Below are 22,282 nucleotides of genomic sequence, written 5' to 3'. Positions count from 1 at the left end.
CACATTCACTATTCTGGGCTTTATTTAGGTGGGTGACAATTCTTTTGAACTCTAGATCAAACCCAGGTCTGACTCCAGGCACAAATAATGACTCTTCCAGATCCTTCCATTTGCAAGTAAGTGAGGGCAGAGTTTGGTCCACTATACAAATAAATTTACTTTGTCCCTCACCAGTCTCAGGGAAATAGAAACAATGTAGGATAATTGCTTCAAAATTGACAAGCCCCAACAAGGAAATAGAATGAAATACAACAAAGCAGCTTAACAACCTCCCAGAACAGAGGAGGAGTGTGAAGAGACTGTCACTTCAATGCTAAGCACCACACTGACACCACCTCTTTGAAAGGGAGCAGTGAAGTCATTGCTTTCAAAGGCAAGGAAATGAGAAATAATTTTACACGGGAAGCAAAGGAGTGTCTACTGACAAACAGAAACAAGGGTACTGCTTAAAAACAGATTTTCTGGGATATTTTCACCGTTTTCTTGTCAGGGTGAAAATTATATGAAAAGTTTTATGGCTTTTATATTGCAATTTTAATTATTACTCAACTATCAATATTGTTTATCTCCATGTTTATTTCCCTTTTTCATCTCATATGTGAACATTCAAGTAGCTGCAGTGACTTTAAGTTTCATAAGACTCCTTGAAAGGAAAACATAGCAGTGAGCCAGGCCAACCATGGAAACAAATTGAGAGTTCGAGGCACACCATAGCTTCTGGCAAACTAAAGTTCACACCTTACACCAATTATGGAACTTATACCAAAACAGGCTTCAAATGAATAAATTCCCCAATGAAAGAATACTCCATTGATTGTCTCTAGAAAACCCAACCACCACAATATATTACTTTTTTTTTCTTTTTCTTTTATTGTCTGTCGTGGGACTTGAACTCTGGGTCTGGGTGCTGTCCCTAAGCTCTTCAGCTTAAAGCTACCACTCTACCCCTAGAGCCACAGTGCACTTCTGGTTTTCCAGTGGTTAATTAGAAATAAGTCTCACCATCTTTAGTGCCCAGGCTGGCTTTGAACCTTGATCTCAGCCTCCTGAGTAGCTAGGATTACAGTCATGAGCCACCACAGCTGGCTCATGTGGCTGAAATGTTTACGTGACTTATATCTGAATTTTAGAAAGATATATTTTGGAAACTGTATCAAATTATTTGGCATGGTTACATGTGTAAATAATAATTCTACTCTAAGAATATGGAGAAGATGAAAATAACTCACTGCTTTATAAGGATACCTGTCATCATAAAAACCATATCAAATATTTATTTAGCTACCCAAAGTGATCTAAATTACTGAGAGTTGATGTTTATCTCCACTTTTTGGAGGCTGCAGTTTGCTACTTAGGCTAGTTATAAAAACCAGGAAATCTTGACTTTTCCCTATTGCCACCTATTGGAATGTTGTATTATGTCTATCCTCAAAACATAGATAGCTACATTCATTTTCTTTCATTTCAGACAGCAGCATTAACAGCGTCCAATCTATGCATGTTGGGGAGTTCAACCAGAAACTGGTAGAAGCCAGTGCTCAATTTAAAAGGAAACAAGGAAAAGGCACAATCGATGTTTGGTGGCTGTTTGATGATGGAGGTAAAAACTTCTAGAGTAATACACTAGGGAACAGAATTCTAGTATATGAGTTTAAACAACAAACTGAAAGGGAAGGCACATGAAAATGGCACCAGTTAAAGGGTAACACTTCTGATTTAAGTGTTTAAATTTACTATAACTATAAACATGAGTAAAAATATAATGCTCTTCTTTTACTTTCAATGAAAAATGCTTATTCACTCTTCCTATCATAATTTATTCTTTATTTTAGGGTTAACACTCCTTATCCCCTATATCTTGACTCTAAGAAAAAAATGGAAAGACTGCAAATTAAGAATCTATGTTGGAGGGAAGATCAATCGCATTGAGGAAGAAAAACTTGCGTAAGTAGCTTATCTCTCATGTGATGGGTCATTTCAGATGGTTGTCATGTTAATGTTTTTTGTTTGTGTGTTTTGACCTCTGTGCTTGGGGACTGTCCCATTAACTTCTTTTGCTCAAGGCTGGCACTCTACCACTTGAGCTCCACTTCTGGCTTTTTCTGCTTAATTATAGAGTCTTACAAATTTTCCCATCCCAGCTGACTTTGAGCCATGATTCTCAGATCTCAACCTCTTGAATTGACAGGATTATAGGCATCAGCCACTAGTATCTGGTTACTGTTTGTTTTTTTTTTTGTTTGTTTGTTTTGCCAGTCCTGGGCTTGGGTTCAGGGCCTGAGCACTGTCCTTGGACTTTCTCAAGGCTAGAGCTCTACCACTTGAGCCTCAGCACCACTTCTGGCTTTTTTCTATGTATGTGGTACCGAGGAATGGAACCCGGGTCTTCGTGCATGCTAGGCAAGCTCTGTACCACTAGGCCAAACTCCCAGCCCAGTTTTTTTTTTTTCTAATGTATTGTTATTGTAAAGGTGATATGCAGAGGGGTTACAGTTACATAAGTTAGGTAATGAGTACACTTCTGTTGAAGTGTCACCTCTTCCCTCATTTTTCTCCCAGCCCCTTTTCCCTCCCAACACCCACAAATTATATAGTTCATTTTCAGCATAGTGTCTAATGAGTATCACTGCTAATCATCTGTTCATCCTTTGTCCCACCATTTCTGTGCTCTCCCTAACCTTCCCCCAAACAGAAAAGCTTATATACAAGACACCTCAATGTTTTAAGAGCTTTAATGTTTAAGATTTTTAAGCATCTCTGATGCACAGTAGATTTAAAGACAAAAATCACCATGGCAGGGCCAGGAGTTTGGCCTAGTGGTAGAGTGCTTGCCTAGCATGCACGAAGACCTGGGTTTGATTCCTCGGTACCACATACATAGCAAAAAGCCAGAAGTGGTGCTGTGGCTCAAGTGGTAGAGCCCTAACCTTGAGAAAATCCAGGGACAGTGCTCAAGCCCTGAGCTCATGCTCAGGACTGGCCCCCCCCCCAAAAAAAATCACCATAGCAGGCCTTATATTTACCTGGTTTTCTGGCCAACAAATTACTTGCAAAATTATTCTAATTATTGTCTTCAAATCTTCTTACCCCTTGCTACATGATTTTAAAAGGGGCCCCGGGAATTTGGTCTAGTGGTAGAGTGCTTGCCTAGCCTGCACGAAGACCTGGGTTTGATTCCTCAGTACCACATACATAGAAAAAAGCTGGAAGTGATGCTGTGGCTCAAGTGGTAGAGCTCTACCTTGAGAAAGCCCAAGGACAGTGCTCAGGGCCTGATTTCAAGCCAGGACTGGCAAAAACAAAACAAGAAAGAAAGAAAGAAAGAAAGAAAGAAAGAAAGAAAGAAAGAAAGAAAGAAAGAAAGAAAGAAAGAAAGAAAGAAACAAACTTAAGAATGTCATTATCTTCTGTAGTAGTTATTTTTCTCTGATTAGTAAATGTATATGACAAAGGAAGACCCTAAAGGGACCCATGTGTGGTTGTTTCTCCTGGGAGAGCGCCAATGTTCTGATTAATAGCGGTCAGTCTTTCCTTGCACACAAAAACTAGCCCCAGTCATGATGCCAGGTTTAAATGGATATTGAGAACCTTTCCAACTGAAAAGGGGGATAGTCCCACAGGGAATCTTTGTGCATTTTAGATTAATTTAGCCTTTAAGAGCTGATGTGTAGGATGAGAATAAGAAACATGCCAAGAACATGGTCTCTAGGGGAGAACTGGACAACCACTGTCAGCAGCTCCTGGTCCCTCATGTATGCTAGAGTCCTGCAGCCCAGAAACTAGAAAATGGCAAGACTTTTATTTAGTTTTCTTTCATTTTTCTCCTTTTTAGGAGGAATTATGACATACATATATAGGCATATATAAATATATTCTGCAAATACATCTGCAGGGCAGGTGATTTATCATTGAGCGATGCACCAGTCTTACTTCCTGCCCAGCCATGTTCCTGAACTGAAATTCACTTACTTGTAACTTATTATTATGGATTACAATGCCCAGCTTCTTCATTTGTCACAGAGACTTATGGACTTTTCTACTCAGGTTGGCCTGCAATAATGATCTTCCCAATCTTAGCCTCTCAGGAAGACAGAGTGACAGATGAATGTCACCATACCCAGCTATGAGTTGAGATGGACTCTTGAGAACTTTTCTGTATGGGCTGGTCTCAAACCATGATCCTCCCTTTTTTAGCCTCCTAAGGAACTAGATTATAGGCAGGAGTCACTTGGGCTCAGCTAGTGAATACTTTCAGTCTCTAGGACCATACTGAAACAACTGATAAACCTTAAAATAAGAGTAGGTGATAGAATACATTCATGCAAATTTTTTGCTTTCACAAAAAGTTCTTTTTGTATAATAGAATGTTCTGTTCTTACAAAATAGCTCACTGTAATATTTAGGAATAATGGGGCCTGGTATCTGAATATTACTTTAAAATAACAGATAGATATGTATGTAGGTAAATAGGCAAGTTGATAGGCAGACAAGTATTAAAAAGAAAGAGAGAATGATAAATTACATAGGGCAAAATGTAAGCAACTGATGAACCTAGGAGTTGTTTTAAAAAACAAAGCAACAGTTCTATAGTTTTGAAATTATATAAATATTACTAATTTTTAGGAAAAAGATCACATAATACATGAGGTATGTAATAACTAAAAATATCAGTAAATTAGACTTGTCTTCTATATAATAAGGAAATGTATTATCTTCCCTGAAAGAAAATTATTTACTGTTTCTAGTGTTTGTAAATACAGGAGCCTTTCTTTCTTTCTTCCTTTTTTTTTTATTTGTCAACTGTGGGGCTTGAACTCTGGGCCTGGGCACTGTCCCTGAGCTCATCAGCTCAAGGCTATCACTCTGCCACTTGAGCCACAGTATCACTTCCGGTTTTCTGGTGGTTAATTGGAGATAAGGGTCTCACGGACTTTAGTGCCTGGGTTGGCTTTGAACCTAGGTCCTTAGATCTCAGCCTCTTGAGTAGCTAGTGTTACAGATGTGAGCCACAGGCTCCTGGCTAAGAGTTTCTTTTTGTTTTTTCTCATTTATTTGATAATTCTTTTATTTCTTGAGACAGGGTTTAGCTATGTAGACTAGGCTAGCCTCTAATCCAAGGTAACATTCTGCCTCAGCAGGAGTGCTGGAATTACAGATGTGTGCCTCCACATCTGGCCACAGGGGTTTCTTTGTGACTTCATTAGAATAGCTTGATCCTTGCTTAAAGTGTCAACAAGTATTAAAATGAAAATAAAAACCAAAAGGTCTCTATCTGAAAACTAAACTAAAATAAGACATGATTGCTTTTGATATCAACTCAGACATACACATACACACACACACAAAGGCTTTGATTGAAAATAGGTACATTTGCAATGATGTTTTTCTATTTTCAGAATGGCTTCTCTGCTGAGCAAATTTAGGATAAAATTTGCAGACATCCATATCATTGGTGATATCAACATTAAGCCAAACAAAGAGAGGTAAGAAACACTTAACAAAATGCATTGATTACTCATGGTACTCTCACTCTTTTGTTGATTGTCAAGAGGATAAAAACGTTAAGCATTTACTGAAGTGACTTCTCGATAGAATATATATAAAGGAAGGACTTCAAATAATCCTAACATTGAACTATGAAGCACATTCTAATGGGGGAAAAAAGCTTTCTTGATGAAGTTAAGAATAAGAAAAAAATTAAGCAGGGAACTGGTGGCTCACTCCTGTAATCCTAGCTACTCAGGAGGCTGAGATCTGAGGATCTCGGTTCAAAGCCAACCTGGGCATGAAAGTCCATGAGAATTAATCTCCAATTAACTACCAGAAAACCAGAAATGGCGTTGTGGTTCAAGTGGCAGAGTGATAGACTTGAGTGGAAGAGTTCAGAGACAATGGGAAGGCACAGAGTTCAAGCCCCATGACCAACCAAAAAACAACAACAAAAAGAACAGTAAGAAAACCTGTTGTAACACAGATTAGTTTGCAGTTTAAAATTTTCCCTCCTGTTTTTTTATCTCTAAGTTGAAAAGAGTAAGCACAAGATTAGACTATTCTGACCAGAGCAGTCACGAAGAGGGGGATCCTAGATAGAGAAAGTACTCTGATAAGAGAAGCTATTGGTGTATCAAACAGCTTGGCACAATGACAGTACCAAGCCTTCAGGGCCATTTAGTCTTTAAGCACTTGGGCTCCATATTAGGACCTATGAAATCTGGAGGGGCCCTCTAAAATCATCTGAAGCTCTCAAAAGAATTAATATATTGGCTCCATAAGGAGAAAAAGAAAATAACAGTATTGACATAAATAGAATCTGTGAAATCCAAAATCAAGATGCTAGTTGATTCAGTCTGTTGTGGGTCCTCTTTTGGATTTACATGGGCTATCTCATCTCTATGTCTGTAGCGCATTCTTATTCTAATTCTACCATGGGGGGGGCAGGGCACTTTCATAACCTTTCCTAAACCTAGGCCTCACCTTCAACTATCATCACATTGGCGGTTCAGGTTTCAATACATAAATTTTGGTGGAAAACATTCAGTCCCTAACAATAATATTTGAGATTCCAAAGGTACAGGAGATTGTCTGGAAGAAGAGAGCCAATTATAAGTTAAATGAACCTATGTAGAGTTATAGTTTAGCAATTATAAAATATGTTCAATTGTTTATAGTCTAATGTCATAATTATTATTGCATTTAGATGCAATTTAATACACTTGATTTAAAGTGGAATGAAACCTTCAAGAGTCAGCATAGAGAGAGAGACATGAAGGTTTCAGAATAGTTGCAGTCTTACTACTACCTTCTTGGCCCTCTTCCCTAGTCTTTTATCACTATTTTTCTCTTCTCTGGCAATTCATGAAGAACTATAATTCTATATTACTTAATTTAATTTATTGTTATCTGTATGAACTTTATAAATAATTTTTTCAAAAATTCAGATTTATTATATATTCTAAAAAACAGATAAAGTTGAATTTCATACTCTTTGAAGGTTTCCAGGATTCTTCCAAAGCTATGGATTAATTAAAATGACTTTACAAAACACCCATACTATGTTAAGAAACTAAATTTGACCCAGTTAACTTGGTCATCTTATATAATATTTCCTTATAGTATACATATTTTAATAACCTATATTTCTGCAGTTACAAATACTTAAGAAAATAAGCATGTCTTTATGATTCTTAGTCAGTGGAATTGCTTGTCATACAATGAGTTCTAATAACCTTTTGCTTTTCATTGTGATAAAGCAGGCTCATCTAAAGTCTTCCAGTTGTGGAAATGCATTCCCTTTCATAATAAAGCAAACTCTTAATAGTTCTTAGCAAGTACCATTTACTGACAGGACAGAGCTTCCAGAGCTGTCAGACAGGGCTTTTTTTTCCTGTTGCCTACAGTGTAGTCACCATGTTTCCTACTGATGTGTGGCTTTCTCTAATCTCTGGCTCAATGCTGGGTACAAACCTGCCACCTATTTCTTGTAGCCAAATTTTTGTTACTGCAGGTTGTGGGGAAGATCTGGGGGAGGGGGAGAATATCCTTATGTATATAAAAGAACCCTTGCAGTTAATGTGCCTGGTTCAAGTAAAAGAAGCCATTCTCCAGAAGGAGGTATGCTGAAAAAGCCATCCTCCTCTCTTCAGACTTCTGCTTTAACTGGTATATTACTTTTAAAACTGCCACCTATCTGATATTAGCAATGACTCCTCCGATATTTGAAAGTTATTCTATTTTAGAATGAAGAGTAATCATTTCTTACATCTTATATGTGACCCCTGGTAGCAAATTTGACATTAATTTTGCATTAATTTAAATAAGGCAACTCCTCTGGATAGGTACACTTAAGAGAAAAAGATCTCTTTCCCTAGGATGATATTGCCCCAGGGTTAGGTTCTGAAGTAGAATACTGGCCCAGTTTCAAGTTTTGTTAGCTGGGTACTTCTCATCTATTCCCTCTCTACAACTATCTCCTCAACCCTATTCTTTCTTGGTCACCAAGTGTGAAAAATAGTTTGCCATTAATGTCCTTGTTGGAGGCTAATGTTCAATGCTTATAAATTGCCTTTAGCAAATCTTTCAACTATCTAGAAAATGTCAGTGACTCTGGACAGAAGCATTTTGTCATAGAAACATTGTCTATAAATATGGCAGAACAAAGGTGAAAGAGATGACAAAAGAAAAATTAATGAGAAAATAACTGACCCACAAGAAACTGAAATTCTCTTGTGGTTAAATTCTATTGTTATGGTGAAGACTGAATTAAAAGTAATAGGGCCAAAAAGACAACAATACATATATGAAAAACAAGGATAAACTAGAACCAATTAACTAACTAGATGATTTAGATGCTATAGTAGTCATAGAGTGTTACTTTGAGAGGAGATTTTTACAAGAACCATGGGGACATTTTTTTAAAGTCATAAGAAAAAAGATAAAGAAGGCAGGACAGCTATTTGTTAAATAAAAAATTAGTTCTTGTTTATATTTAATAGAATGTGTTCCTTAGCTTAGAGTCCGTTATAAAGTATACTGAGAAAAAAATCAGATTTAATGTGAACTACAATATAAATCTGGAGCTAGGTTGGGATCATCTAGCTAGGATTCAGGGATGAGTCCTCTAGACTAGGAAGGGTAGAATTCAAGTGACAAGAATGGGTAAAGGCAGTCCTGTTGTAACTTACTGTATCACCTAGTACATTCCAATTGTAAGTAAAACAAAACCTCATAGTGAATGATAAAATCTATTCTCATAAATAAGTAAACAAAACAAATATAGTTTCACTTTCAGGTTAACCTTCATGGAGGCAGTAAATTTTGTAATGAAGGACTGATTTTATTTTACTCTATTCCACCTTACAGTATAAAGTCATCTATCAAAGTGGATTTGGCTTGTAAAGCAAGATAACTTCCAACAGCATCCAGGGCTACCTATGTACTCATGTATGTTTAGTAGGAGAGAAAGTGTATCTTTTTCACTAAAAGTCCTCGGTGCCATTTAGGACACACAGTGATCTAAGCCACTGAGAAATTCATGGTATTCAATATATATAGCGCTGGCTGCCTTTTGGTTCAAACCTACCTGAGTTGCCCATATTGGCCAATTACTCTGTCAGAAGATATACAGTTGTAGTAGGGTTGGCTGATGTTGTGGTCAGAATTGTTTCCACCTGTATTACAATGAGGAAAGAACAACATTAATGCTGCTGAAACAAGTACAAACTTCTGTTTCACCTTATAATTCTTACGAAGCTATTTTTGTCTTGTTTTTTTTTGTTTTTTTTTTTTTTTTTTGCCAGTCCTGGGCTTGGGCTCAGGGCTTGAGCACTGTCCTTGGACTTTCTCAAGGCTAGAGCTCTTCCGCTTGAGCCTCAGCACCACTTCCGGCTTTTTTCTATGTATGTGGTACGGAGGAATCGAACCTGGGTCTTCATGCATGCTAGGCAAGCACTTTAACCACTAGGCCAAACTCCCGGCCCCTTTTGTCTTGTTTTTTAACCAGGAACAATCTAGTATGAAAGGCAAAAGGACTATCAACTTGACAAAAATAAGTACAAGTACAGCTTCTATTTAAGAACCTTTCCATTCCTATCCCAATCTAGTGGCTATTGTGGGAAGTGAATAATTGCCCTATTTTGAGGAACTGCCCATGTATCAGAGCACTGTCTCTCAGATCATCTTACCTAGCTCCAAATAGCTAGAAAAGAAAACAAACAAACAGGTTCTCAGATTAGATCTTTGCATAGTGCTGACCACTGCACAGCTCTCTACAGCAAATGAAAGAATAGGTCCATTCCTTCCTTGTCTCATCTACCTTTCTACCTTCCTAAGTCAATACAATGGAAATCTATTGCATTAACTATTTCTTCAGTCCTCTAACAAAGGCTCACTGGCAGACACAATTCTACTCCTTTGTAATCTCTTCACTTTTATCTGTAAGTCCTAAATCAGGCCAACTGATGAGATAATTAAGCTCATCACTTCATATTTTAATTTCTTAACAGCATATGGAGTCTAATTATCATTCATTGTAAAGTTACTAAATTCTAAGTAAGCTACATTATATAAAACCAAAGAAAATTATTCATGCTTGAGATCATTTTAAAACAGCATACTGAAGACAACTCCTACCATGAATTATAAGCTTTACTTTGTGCTATTGTTTTAAAAATAAATCCTCTGAGTTTCTTATATAAGACAAGAATAAGACATTTTTCTGCAATTTAAAAAATGTTACATACGGGAATTTGGCCTAGTGGTTAAAGTGCTTGCCTAGCATGCATGAAGACCAGGGTTCGATTCCTCGGTACCACATGCATAGAAAAAAGCCGGAAGTGGTGCTGAGGCTCAAGTGGTAGAGCTCTAGCCTTGAGAAAGTCCAAGGACAGTGCTCAGGCCCTGAGCTCAAACCCAGGACTGGCAAAAAAAAAAAAAAATGTTACATAGCTCTTTGATGCTACTTCTAGATTTCCCTCAATGATTTATTTTTTTGCTTGGGCCTTGAACTCAGGGCCTGAGCACTGTCCTTGGGCTTTTCTCAAGGCTACAGCTCTACCACTTGAGCCACAGCACCATTTCCAGCTTTTTCTATGTATATGTGGTACTAAGGAATCTAATCCCGGTCTTCGTGCATGCTAGGCAAGCACTCTATCATTAGACCAAACTCCCGGCCGTCAATGATTTATTTTTAAATGCTCTAAAATGACCTTGAATTTTTAGGCATTAAAACATTATTGATTTTTGTTTTTAGTATGCACCTGAATAACAATCATTTGGAAATATCTGACATCAGGCCACAACAAACATCAGGACAAGGGCAGTATTATTTGCAGCAGATATCCAAATTGTTCTAGACTCCATATACTTGCTGGAGCCCTTGGTTTTCTCTTACCTGCCCACAGCCTCTTGGCATGAGTGGGCATTGCCAGGTAGATGAAAGGTGAGGACAGCCCCACCCACATCCCTATGAGCCTAGTTCATCTTCTACATGTCATTGATGAATGTCTCCCAAGTCCTTCAAGCAGATGGAAAGTGTTGTGGGGTCTAAAATGTCTACATTAAAACTATGTTTTGGACTATATGATGCATAAAATGTATCTACAGAATAATCACTGTTTATGTTTTTGTAATTATACTGAAGATCTAATTCTTCATAGACTGACAAAGCCACAACATAAAAGTCCTTTCCTTGGGTAAAAAAGGAGTGCTGTCTGTACCCATGGTTTTATTCACAGTAGTTCCTGGCAAAAATGATTCTTAAAAGATTTGCATGGCATTCAGCTCTGATTCCACAGCCGGCAGAGCCAGTCATACTAAGAGTATCTATGAAATAATGAATTAATTTCCCACTGTGAGGCCTCCTTTACTATTCCAATTTCAGCTGGAAAGTCTTTGAAGAGATGATTGAACCATATCGGCTCCATGAAAGCTGCAAGGATTTAACCACTGCTGAGAAATTAAAAAGGGAAACTCCATGGAAAATTACAGATGTAGAACTGGAAACAGTCAAGGAAAAGGTAAGGACTTGTCTTCCTTAATTTTCACTTTGCTACCTCATTCACTGAGAAAATATTGATGTAAAGATCAAGAACTAATGTATCTATTATCAAATGCATTATTGATCTAGACTCTCTAAGGTTTCAGGTGCTTTTCCATTGCATTACTGATATAAAGATTTAGAAAACTGCTTTTTTATTTTTTCCTAGAAAGTTACTTTTAAAGTGAACAAAACAGGTTACTGTTACATTTTGTGACATCTTCTTTTAAGTTTTACTTTTACTAATCAAAAATAATTTCAGTTACTATGTGTTGAATATAAACACAATAACCTGATGAAGACAGCTGTGAAAAACTAACAGAAGTATCTGAGGAAATTTAAGATGTGTTTGGAACAATGAATAGGAAGTTATAAGATAGAAAACGGGGAGCTTTCTGAGAATCTAGCAGGAGCTAGGCTTGGTGGTTAATGTCTATAATCCTAGTCCTCCAAGGGCTGAGGCGGGAGGATGGTGAGCTACTGAGCAAGGCCCTGTCAAATGAAATTGATGATAGTGTAGATAAAGAAAAGGGTTGGGACTGAGCCAACATCTAATTTAGTCATTAAGTGAAAGGGACCACAAGAACTTCTAAACTACAAAATCTAAATAAGCTACAGTAGGAAGTGAGCTTGGAAAAATTAGGGAACATTGGAAGTCTTTCAGATTTAGTGAGAACATTACTGAAGTAAAATCACAAATTCTGGCCAGGAGTGTGACCTAGTGGTAAAATGCTTGCCTAACATGCATGAAGACCCGGGTTTAATTTCTTGGTACCACATACACAGAAAAAGCTAGAAGTGGTGCTGTGGCTCAAGTGGTAGAGTGCTAGCCTTGAAAAAGTTCAAGGACAGTGCCCAAGCCCTGCGATCAAGCACCAGGACTGGCAAAAATTACTTAAAAAATATAAATTCTACATGTAATAAACTACCCATTTTCAACAAAAGCATATCATATACTAGGAAAACTAAACATCTGAGCATTACCTTCTGAACCAGTGAAATATGAAATTACATATTACTTCAGTCACTACAAAATAATTTTCAAGTAGTTTTTCTTGTGGCTTTTTACATGAGACCAGCCCTATAAGGCTTTTTAAAAAACACATTTATAAGAAGGGGATTCACATCTATAATCCTAAGTACTCAGTAAGCTGAGATCTGAGGATCACAGTTTGAAGACAGCCTAGGCAGGAAAGTCTGTAAGATTCTTATTTACAATAAAACGACAGAAAAAAGCTGTAAGTGGCACTGTGGCTCAAGTGGTAGAGTGCTAGCCTTGAGTAAAAGGAGTTCAAGGATACACCCAGACCAAGAATGCAAGCTTCAGGACTGGCAAAAAAGACAGACAGATAGATAGATAGATAAGATAGATAGATAGATAGATAGATAGATAGATAGATAGATAGATAGATAGATTACAATATTTATTTGTTATAAATGCTTAGAGAAAATATAGATATATAGTCAAATGTCTAAAGAAAAATAGAATATCATAATGTATCTTCTTAGGATATCAAAATGGTATCATGATTCAATCAGTGTTCTTTAACTGAAAACTCATTCCCTCAAACTTTGGATTGCTATCCAGGTTATTTGCTTTCCACCCTCTAAAATCTGTTGTCATTCTAGCTCTATGACAGTCTGATCATATTCTTTTCTTCGCTGAAATGTCTCAAGAAGTTAAAGAACAATTTTAATTGTTTAAATTATACCCTAATTATGTTTTAATAATTGTTTTCACGGTCTTATGCTTGTCTATGATTTAAGATAACATGAATTTTCATTCATAATTGTGCATAGAACTACATTTAACAAAATCTAAACATTGTCCACAGAGTTATCGTCAAGTCCGACTGAATGAACTCTTACAGGAGCACTCAAGAGCTGCCAACCTCATTGTTCTGTAAGTTTTAGTGCAGGCAGCTAAGAATTATAGAAGGAAAATTTGGGTGAATGCATTTATAAACTTAAAATCTCAGGCCTCTTCATTTGGAAAGTTAAAAAAAAAAAAGAAGGGCTAGGAATGTGGCTTAGTGGTAGAGCATTTGCCTAGCATGCATGAAGCCTTAGGTTCAATTCCTTAGTACCACATAAACAAAAAAAGCCAAAGTGACATTGTGGTTCAAGTGGGAAAGCATTCACCTTGAGCACAGAGAGGCTCAGGGACAGAACCCAGGTCCTGTTCAAACCCCAGGACTGGCAATAATAATAATAATGATAAGATTTGACTGTGTGGAATTTTAGTCAGAAGGAAGATGAATGTTATCCTGATAACCACAGTCTGTGTCAGGCCTGACCCATTCACAGGGCCAAGAGCTCATGTCTACCTAGAACCTAAGCCACCAGAACTCCTATACCATATTCCAGAAGCCTGGAACTGTGGAATTCCTTGCCAGCAGCTCCAAGACAGATTCACAAACATTCCCCCTGGGTCAGTGGTCCTGAGCTGGTACACATCTTTGCAAGTCCCATGGTCTTTCTTGCCTGCAGGGTGGGAAGAAGCTATGACATTTACACTTTATACTTTTGTCCTACAAATATGCCTATTGGAAACAGTAGTGCTTATTAATTAAGACTGGTAGGTGTGGTGGTTTATCCCTATATTCCCAACCCAACTGAGGCAGGCGACCACAAGGTCAAGGTCAGGGATACATTATGACAAAACAAAGCAAAACAAAACAACAAAAAGATTGGTAGCTGAACCTGAAAGAACAACTATTTCATATTTATATAATGAATTGAATCTTGATGCTCCTTCTTAGTTCAGGAATAAGGAAGGCCCGCCTGAACTGTGGGAGGGTTCTAACAGCTGACTCTGTGGTTCTCCAGCACCTTAAGAGTACTGGGGAAAGATAACATTTCCTCTAAAGGGGAGTTTGGATAGCAGTTGTTTAAAAGTATCTATTTAAAGAAATGTTAGAATTTACATTTTTATTGTCTTTACAATGCCTGATATTATAGATTTATAGCTATATTTGGCTTATAGATAGTTGTGTTACCTGAGTAGTACATCTATTAGTTATCCGTATTCAAAGTCATTTCTGTGTTCTTATTTCACACATGTGTGACAAAAGTTTCAGGCCATTGTTAAACAGTTCATAAATGTTAATGATGTTACTACTTGCTGTAATTTTCATTTTGGTTTTAAATTTTTCTTCTTTGTATTCATTAGGAGCCTTCCAGTGGCAAGAAAAGGATCCATATCAGACTTATTGTACCTGGCTTGGTTGGAAATACTCACAAAGAACCTCCCTCCTGTCCTACTGGTTAGAGGGAATCACAAAAATGTTCTGACATTTTACTCTTAAGATATGAAATATGAGACTATATTTTAACATATGAATAATTAAGAAGCATGTTCATTACTTTGTGCTTATATCTGATTTATGAATATGCAAAACATCCACAGACTAGTCTACCAAATTCTACATAAATTGTCTTCTTAAAAAATTATTTTTAGATAATGGGTGCTTGTTTTTTTCCTATCAGTTTAAGGAAGGATCAAAACCAATGCTACTTAATATTAGGGGGAGGAAAAAACACTTTAGTCATTGCTGTTGATAAAAGAAAAAAAGAAATTAATCAAATCTAAGCAGACTTATGCTCATAATAAACACCAATTTGGTTCCAAGCTCCTCCAGGCGAACTTAATCTTTTGTTTCTAATGGTGTTTGCTGTTAGGCCCTAGTGTAGGATTTACCCTCACAGCAGGTTCTGAATAAATGCTTATTGACAGTCTCATACAGTGACCAAGGGTAGCTATCAAAGGAAAAGACCAACTGGGTAGGAGGCATGATTCTACTTGCCCTCCTGAGAGGCTTATGCCTAGAAAGGAGATTTAAAAATCAATAACTGGAAACTTTAAGAAGGACTTGAGTCTACAAAATGTTTAAAGCAGTTACCCAAAGAAGGCTTATTTAATGTAACAGATAATATACTTACAGTCATCTGAGTGATCGCTGATAACATACAGCTTGAATTTGCTGATGACTCAAAGTATATTAACTAGGTAAGACAGCAACATATATTCCAACTAAATTTTCTAGTCTTAACATTATTAACACCAGTTTTCATCCTTGGCTCATCTTTCTGAAATTACTATTCATATTTTTCCTTCTAATTGATACTACAGAGAAAAATAAATGCCTAATCAAAAACTAAATACCACAAATTTTCAAACCACTATTAATTAAGAAATATAATCTGAATCAAATGTATATTTAGTTACTTTCTACAGATAACTCTATGAACTTAAAAAAATAATTACAATGCAGACTGGAAAAACTTGCAAAATTTGGAGTTATATAGGTTACGATGTTTTTCATTTTTTGAATGGCTTGATTTTTTTCTGTCATATTTTGTTTTGAGAAAGTGTATGTGAAAAATCAACATGAAATAAAAGCAATAAAATTCATTTTCTTTGGTCTGAGTCATGTTTTTGCTTTTACTTTTCTGCTACTAAATTTGTCATGCAATAGTATATCGTATGTGCATCTTAATTTCAGTTGGTAGCCTTGCTACTGGACTGGTTAAATCTAGGACTCAAGATTAGGATTTATAAACACAGACTCTTGCAAGGATGATAAGAGGAAAACAGTGGCAGTGTTAGGCAAAGATGAAGCAGCTGGAGATCTTCATTCCAAATCCGTAGCATATTCCTTAATTGGGCCCCAGATTAACCCTCTCTCTTCTGCCCTATATACTTGAAATATGAAAAACTAGGAACCAGTAAACAACACCCAACATCTTTTTGGGTCTGATACTTCTCACCTGAGAGTGTCTGGGAACTGAAGGGAGAAATATGTCTTCTGCAGTAGGAAATTCTGCCTCTTGTTTCTTCAGTTTGGGTTCCTCTAGAAACAAACTATCTATGATAAAGACTCTCTGTGTGCAGTGTTTCAGGGATCCATGCCTGTGGGAAAGAGAGAGAAGAAGAGTTGAGGGAGGTAAATGGTAGCCTCATGCGTAGCTCTGGAGCTAGACTGTTCCTTCAGTATAGTCCAGTCTTTTGGGTCTGGGCTATCCAGGAGTATGTCCTTGGGTTTGAGCACCCTGTGCTAGTGAAGCTATCCTGGAATATCTATGACCTGGGCTCTGTCTATTAATAGTATTCCAAGCTTTAAGGGCAACAAATCCTTCTTTAAACAAGGTTGGAGACATCACTGTTTTTGAAAGGGGCCATATAATTATGTTTACAAACAAATAAACAAATAGACTAGCCTGATTTTAAATCTTGATCTTCATTTATCAGTTGTGTGATTTTAAAATAATTACTTATCTAAGACGTAATAGCAAGACTGAAATGATGTCCCTGTAAGTACAGGATGAGGAACTGGATGGAGATTTTTAGGTTAAGAGCACTTATATTTGGAATATATTAGAGAAGAACATTTAAAAGATAGGATATAGTAAGTTAGCAGCAGGTTTTAGTAACTTTTTGTGTTCCTTCCATTATCCATTGCTTCACCCAACTCTATTAACCCAACTACCCATCATCTTGATATCTGTATTCCCATTTCTGAGCAAGACTGTTCTACAGTGCTGTGTATTGGTGTCCTACCTTTTCTGTTCCTTCCTTTTCTGCTACTTCCTCATTAAAATCCCACCCTTTCCTCATACTGACTTTTCAAAACCGCATTACTCTCTTAACTGATGATCCTGACTCTATTCCTACAGACATAATGACATAAAAGGACCATGATGAAAATAGTGTGTTATGAGGCCTTTGCTTAAAAATCTTAGAAAGCATTCAAATGAAGCTTTAAAAAGAGAATGTAGCAGCCAGGAGTTTGGCATAGGGGTAGAGTGCTTGCCTAGCTGATGCACGAAGACCCAGGTTCAGTTCCTCAGTACCATATACATAGAAAAAAGCCGGAAATGATGCAATGGCTCAAGTGGTAGAGATCTAGCCTTGAGAAAAGTCCAAGAACAGTGCTTAGGCACTGAGTTCAAGCCCCATGACTGACAAAAGAAAAAAAAGAGAGAATGTAAATTCTGGGAGATTATTGTTGCCATGCTAAATCTGAATTTCTAGCAGTGGGATGTAGGTACCCACATATTCAGTGAATTCCCAAGCTTTTGGATGCACTGCTCTAACCAGTTGCTCCTATAACACAACTTCCATCATATGTTACTGTCTCTTGGAGTTGTGTTTCTAACTCAGATCTCTCCTAAGTCTTATATTTATGGATGTAACACTAATTTTCTCAATATCTCATTCTGGATGTCCTGAAGACATTACATTCTTAATGCAGGATGAGCAGACATCTACAGACCACAGACGTGTAATGGAGCAAGGACTCCCTTTCTCCATCATCTAGTAGATCTTTAGAAATGACCAAAGGTATATTGATATATAGATATAGGTAGATAAATATTCTGTAGCAGGAATATTCAGAGCAGGAAACTAAGAGAGGATACCATTTACATAATACCATTTTAGAAATTAAAACAAGCTGGAGTTTGTACAGGAAAAGGAGATTGACCACAGCTACCAAAGATCAGCGTTATCTGCCTCTGAGAGAAAAAAAAATCTTAGAAAATAATTGCAGAAGCCTCTGGAAAATGGAAGTGGGAATCCTTTTGTTAGACACTGAGAGTATTCAGAAGCAGATTCAATGACAGGATGCCTAATGTGCTTGGTGGGCACTCAAAACAGGTATGGACCATAATTTACAAATATATAAACAACAATATTAAAAAGTCTTACTCACTGAGGAAAGAAAATTCTGCTAAATAACTTGGGTCAAACAAACTAACAAAAAAAAAACAAATGTTGTAGTTTCAGAGTATTAGGAATCAGACTGAGACTTTCACATAGGAAAACATGCTGATGTAAACAGGTCTTGAGAGGTAAATTTATAGCTATAAATAAGTTTATCAATCAAAAAGTTAACATTCAACGTAAGAATGAGAAACTGCACAATGTAAGGAAGGAAAACATGAAGAAACTGAGGATGAAAAGTACAATGAAGAATTCAATCTTTTGGATCAGAAAGACAGGAGCTAAACCTGTTCCCCAATGGGGTACCACTGCCTCATCATACTTGAGTCTTTTCTAGACCCAAGGAGAGACCATTGCACAAGGTGTAAAGGTAAAGGGGTCGGAAGCATACAGGCTATCTTAGAATCTTGTCTACCACAAATGCTGATATTTGTGAAGAACTTATGACGGCTATGTGGGGACTCAGATAAAGTACAAGTGGCCCATTTATTGTATAGATAAAAGCTCCATTGAATATGCATAGTAGATCATGCCTATTTCTTGGGAACGGAATCTACAGCTACAAGAATATACTAAGGCTGAAAAGGAATTCAGAGATCCCCTGGTAATGAGCTATGGCTTTCATTCAGAGATTTGCACATAGTTATAGCAGGGTTTTCATAAATGTGGTGGTCACAACACTATATGCTATTTCAGAGCTTGAGGACATCAGGAAAAGGGTCTTTTTCAAGCATATAAAATTCAAACTATACAGCAGGGCGTGGTTACTCTAGCCTATAATCCTAGCTACTCAGTAGGCTGAGATTTAAGGATCAAGGTTCAAAGCCAACCTGGGCACAAAAAGACCTAAGACTCTTATCTCCAATTAACCTCTAGAAAACAGGAAGTGGGCTCAAGGGCAGGCCTTGAGTTGAAGAGCTCAGGGATAATGCCCAGGCCCAGGGTTAGGGTAGTAGCCCTGAGCGGAAGAGCTCAGGGACAGTGCCCAGGCCAAGTTCAAGTCTCATGACCCACCAAAAAAAAAAAAAATCAAACTATGGGGCTAAGAATGTGGCATAGTGGTAGAGTGCTTGCCTAGTATGCATGAAGTCCTCGGTTCAATTCCTCAGTACCCCATAAACAGAAAAGGCCAGAGTGGCACTATGGCTCAAGTGGCAGAGTACTAGCCTTGAGCAAAAAAAGCTCAAGGACAGTGTCCAGGCCCTGAGTTCAAGCCCCGGGACTGGACAAAAAAAAGTTCAAAACCCATACAGTTTGTCATTCTTATTATCAAAATCTTCCCATGGGCTTTCAATTTCAATCAGTGGAAAAGTCACTACTTTTCCAAATGTCGACAAGCCCCTAAATCGCACCCAGTAATATCGGATACCTCAGAGGATGAGGAGGATGAACACATTCTCCATCACTGTTGAGAACACACAGGCCTTTGCATGAGAGATTGCTTTCTACCCGAAATGCCCCTCCCAAGATACTTTAACTGCAGAAAAATGAAGACAGCATATTCTTACTGAGGCCTTCCTTGTCCATTCTCTCAAAAATCACTAGCCTTCATTCTACATCTTCCATTTTGCTTTCCATATGAGAATTCAGAACTATTTATCCTTTTTTTTTTTTAATCTCAAACTTATTTTTAAGTATTCTGTTTCTGGCTAACTCCCCACAAAGTGTAGCCCAGTGCCTAGAATATGGAACACATTCAACAAATATTTCCTGAAAGAATAAATATTCAAATATTGGGCTCTGAAGGAAATGGAGATTATACAGCCTTTTAGGGGTCCAGTCCGACTTTCACCCCACTTACATCCCCTCTGTATACACATAGACGCACACACACATAACAAGCCATGTTCCACATTCGATATACTCTCAGGTCTCTGGTCTCTGCACAATCTGGTCCTATTTCCTGGATGTCCTGACTCTCCATTTTGTCATATCACATTTTTCCCCCCTGGTTGTGGGGCTTGAACTCTGGGTCTGGGCGCTGTCCCTGAACTCTTCAACTCAAGGCTACTACCCTATCCCTTGAGCCATAGCCCCACTTCCCGTTTCTAGTGGTTAATTGGAGATAATATGTGGTCTTTAGTGCCCTGGCTATATTATGGGTTTTTTTGTTGTTGTTTTTTGCCAGTCCTGGGCTTTGGCTCAGGGCCTGAGCACTGTCCTTGGGCTTTCTCAAGGCTAGAGTTCTACCACTTGAGCCACAGCACACTTCTGGCTTTTTCCTATATACATGGTACTGAGGAATTCAACCTGGGTGTTCGTGCATGGTAGGCAAGAACTCTACCACTAGGCCAAGCTCCCAGCCCTCTATCACATTTTTGCTAGGCACACTCTCTACCACTTGAGCCACTCTAATAGCCTTGAGTGTGTGTGTGGTTTTTTTTGTTTTTTTTTTTTTTTCCAGTCCTGGGTTTTAGCTCAGGGCCTGAGCTCTGTCCTTGGACTTTCTCTAGAGCTTTACCACTTGAGGCTCAGAACCACTTCCAGCTTTTGATCCCGGGTCTTCGTGCATGCTAGGCAAGCACTCTACTGTTCAGCCACACTCCCAGCTCCATATGTTGGTTATTTTCTAAGATAGGCTTCTGATTTGTTTAGGCCAGCCTGGACTCTGATGTTGCTATTTGTGCTCCCCCATATTGCTGGGATAACAGTCTAACACATTCAGCCATTGGCAAGATGGAGACTTGTGACTTGTGACCTTTTTTGAGGAGGAGGGAGAAGAAAAGCTTGGCTTTAAGCTGTGATTTTCTGATTCCTGTTTTCCAAGTAGCTGGGATAAGAAGCTTGAGTCATTATGTTCATCATTTATTACTGTTTTGCTTTATTTTTCTACCAAGGAGATAATTGCTGAAGTGTTTGAGTTTCTTTCTTCCTTTTTTTTTTTAAGTGTCTGAGTTTCTTGGACACACCAGTTCTTTTATTGACTTAATTGGACAAACGTGTGGCAAACTACAGAGATACATCATTCTAAGCTCTTACAACATAAGATATTTACTTATCTTTCCTGAAAGCATACTTTGGAGTATGTTTGGGATTGTGAAAAATACTCTGATAGAAGTGAAGAGAAAATATGATAGGTAAAAATGGAAATAGTGGTAATTAGGTTATTTGGGAAGGGTGTCTATGAAAATATTTAAACATGAGGAAAGCCTGATAGTGAAAAGACATTATAGCTAAAAATTTTCTTCAATGTTTTGTGCTCTATGAAATGACTAATAGCCAAGTGACTTAGATAAGAATTGCTGACGGCTGGGAGTTAGCCTAGTGGTAACGTGCTTGCCTAGCATGCACAAAGACCTGGGTTCGATTCCTTAGTACCACATACAGAGAAAAGCCAGAAGTGCTGCTGAGGCTCAAGTGGTAGAGCTCTGGCCTTGAGAAAAGCCCAAGGACAGTGCTCAGGCCCTGAGTTCAGTCCCCAGGACTAGCAAAAAATAAAAAAAGAATTATAATAGTAAAGAGCACTATCAAGATAACTTGAGAAAAATTTGATGTAGCCTTACAAAGTTGTGGACAAGATTTGGGAAATCAAACCATATGGAAAAATACATTAGAATAGGTATAGAAGCACATTAAAATATGTACTATTTCATCAATATAATGTGACTCCTCTCATCAGATCTAGGTGGAAATTGGGAAACAATAGTTCCTAGACCTTAGAAAAGGGCAGTGGGAGACTGAAAGAATGAGGACATGTAGCCTTAGCCTTCTCAGCCCTCTGCTGGGGTTTTTCCACTGTCCAAACACAAATACAAGCCTAAAGACAAGGGAGATTATTAGTGAGATCCTGAAAGGGACAGTCTCTCAGGGTAGAGTAGAGGTGTAGAGAGACAGAGTGAAAGCCTGCAGGAAAATGGGAAGGTATGCAGTAGAAATGGTGCAATTTTTTCTATTTATTAATAGAAACAATGGAGACGCGATGTTTCTACTTAATTTCCTCATTATACAATCTCTCCCAGTCCATTCCTATGAAAAACATGGCCTCTCATATTCCTGACTTCTTTGAACATTTGCAACTGTTCTTT

General features: G+C 37.8%; 1 protein-coding gene and 1 long non-coding RNA gene across 6 annotated transcripts in view; one reads left to right on the top strand and one right to left on the bottom strand.

Moving 5' to 3' along the window:
- Positions 1-14,983, top strand: part of Slc12a1 (solute carrier family 12 member 1) — an 82,733-nt gene extending 67,750 nt beyond the window's left edge. For 3 of the 4 annotated variants that reach the window (XM_090358460.1, XM_090358459.1, XM_090358458.1), the window contains exons 22-27: positions 1,469-1,600; positions 1,833-1,944; positions 5,397-5,483; positions 11,378-11,513; positions 13,369-13,436; positions 14,706-14,983. In XM_090358460.1, coding sequence (XP_090214586.1) covers positions 1,469-1,600; positions 1,833-1,944; positions 5,397-5,483; positions 11,378-11,513; positions 13,369-13,436; positions 14,706-14,841 — 671 coding nt within the window. In that variant the 3' untranslated portion in view covers positions 14,842-14,983. The remainder of the gene's footprint in view (positions 1-1,468; positions 1,601-1,832; positions 1,945-5,396; positions 5,484-11,377; positions 11,514-13,368; positions 13,437-14,705) is intronic. The other variant, XM_090358461.1, reaches the window with a different exon arrangement.
- Positions 1-22,282, bottom strand: part of LOC150046516 (uncharacterized) — an 82,621-nt gene that overhangs the window by 56,598 nt on the left and 3,741 nt on the right. For both annotated transcript variants that reach the window (XR_016539709.1, XR_016539708.1), the window contains exons 2-3: positions 16,304-16,445; positions 9,080-9,167 (exon numbers count right to left, since the gene is read on the bottom strand). This is a non-coding gene — a long non-coding RNA (uncharacterized LOC150046516). The remainder of the gene's footprint in view (positions 1-9,079; positions 9,168-16,303; positions 16,446-22,282) is intronic.

This window comes from Megascapheus bottae, chromosome 25 (genome assembly GCF_031878675.1).
Source record: "Megascapheus bottae isolate mThoBot1 chromosome 25, mThoBot2.hap1, whole genome shotgun sequence".
Taxonomy (NCBI): domain Eukaryota; kingdom Metazoa; phylum Chordata; class Mammalia; order Rodentia; family Geomyidae; genus Megascapheus; species Megascapheus bottae.
Note: the sequence above shows the minus strand (reverse complement) of the source record. Positions and strands in the feature narration are given on the sequence as shown.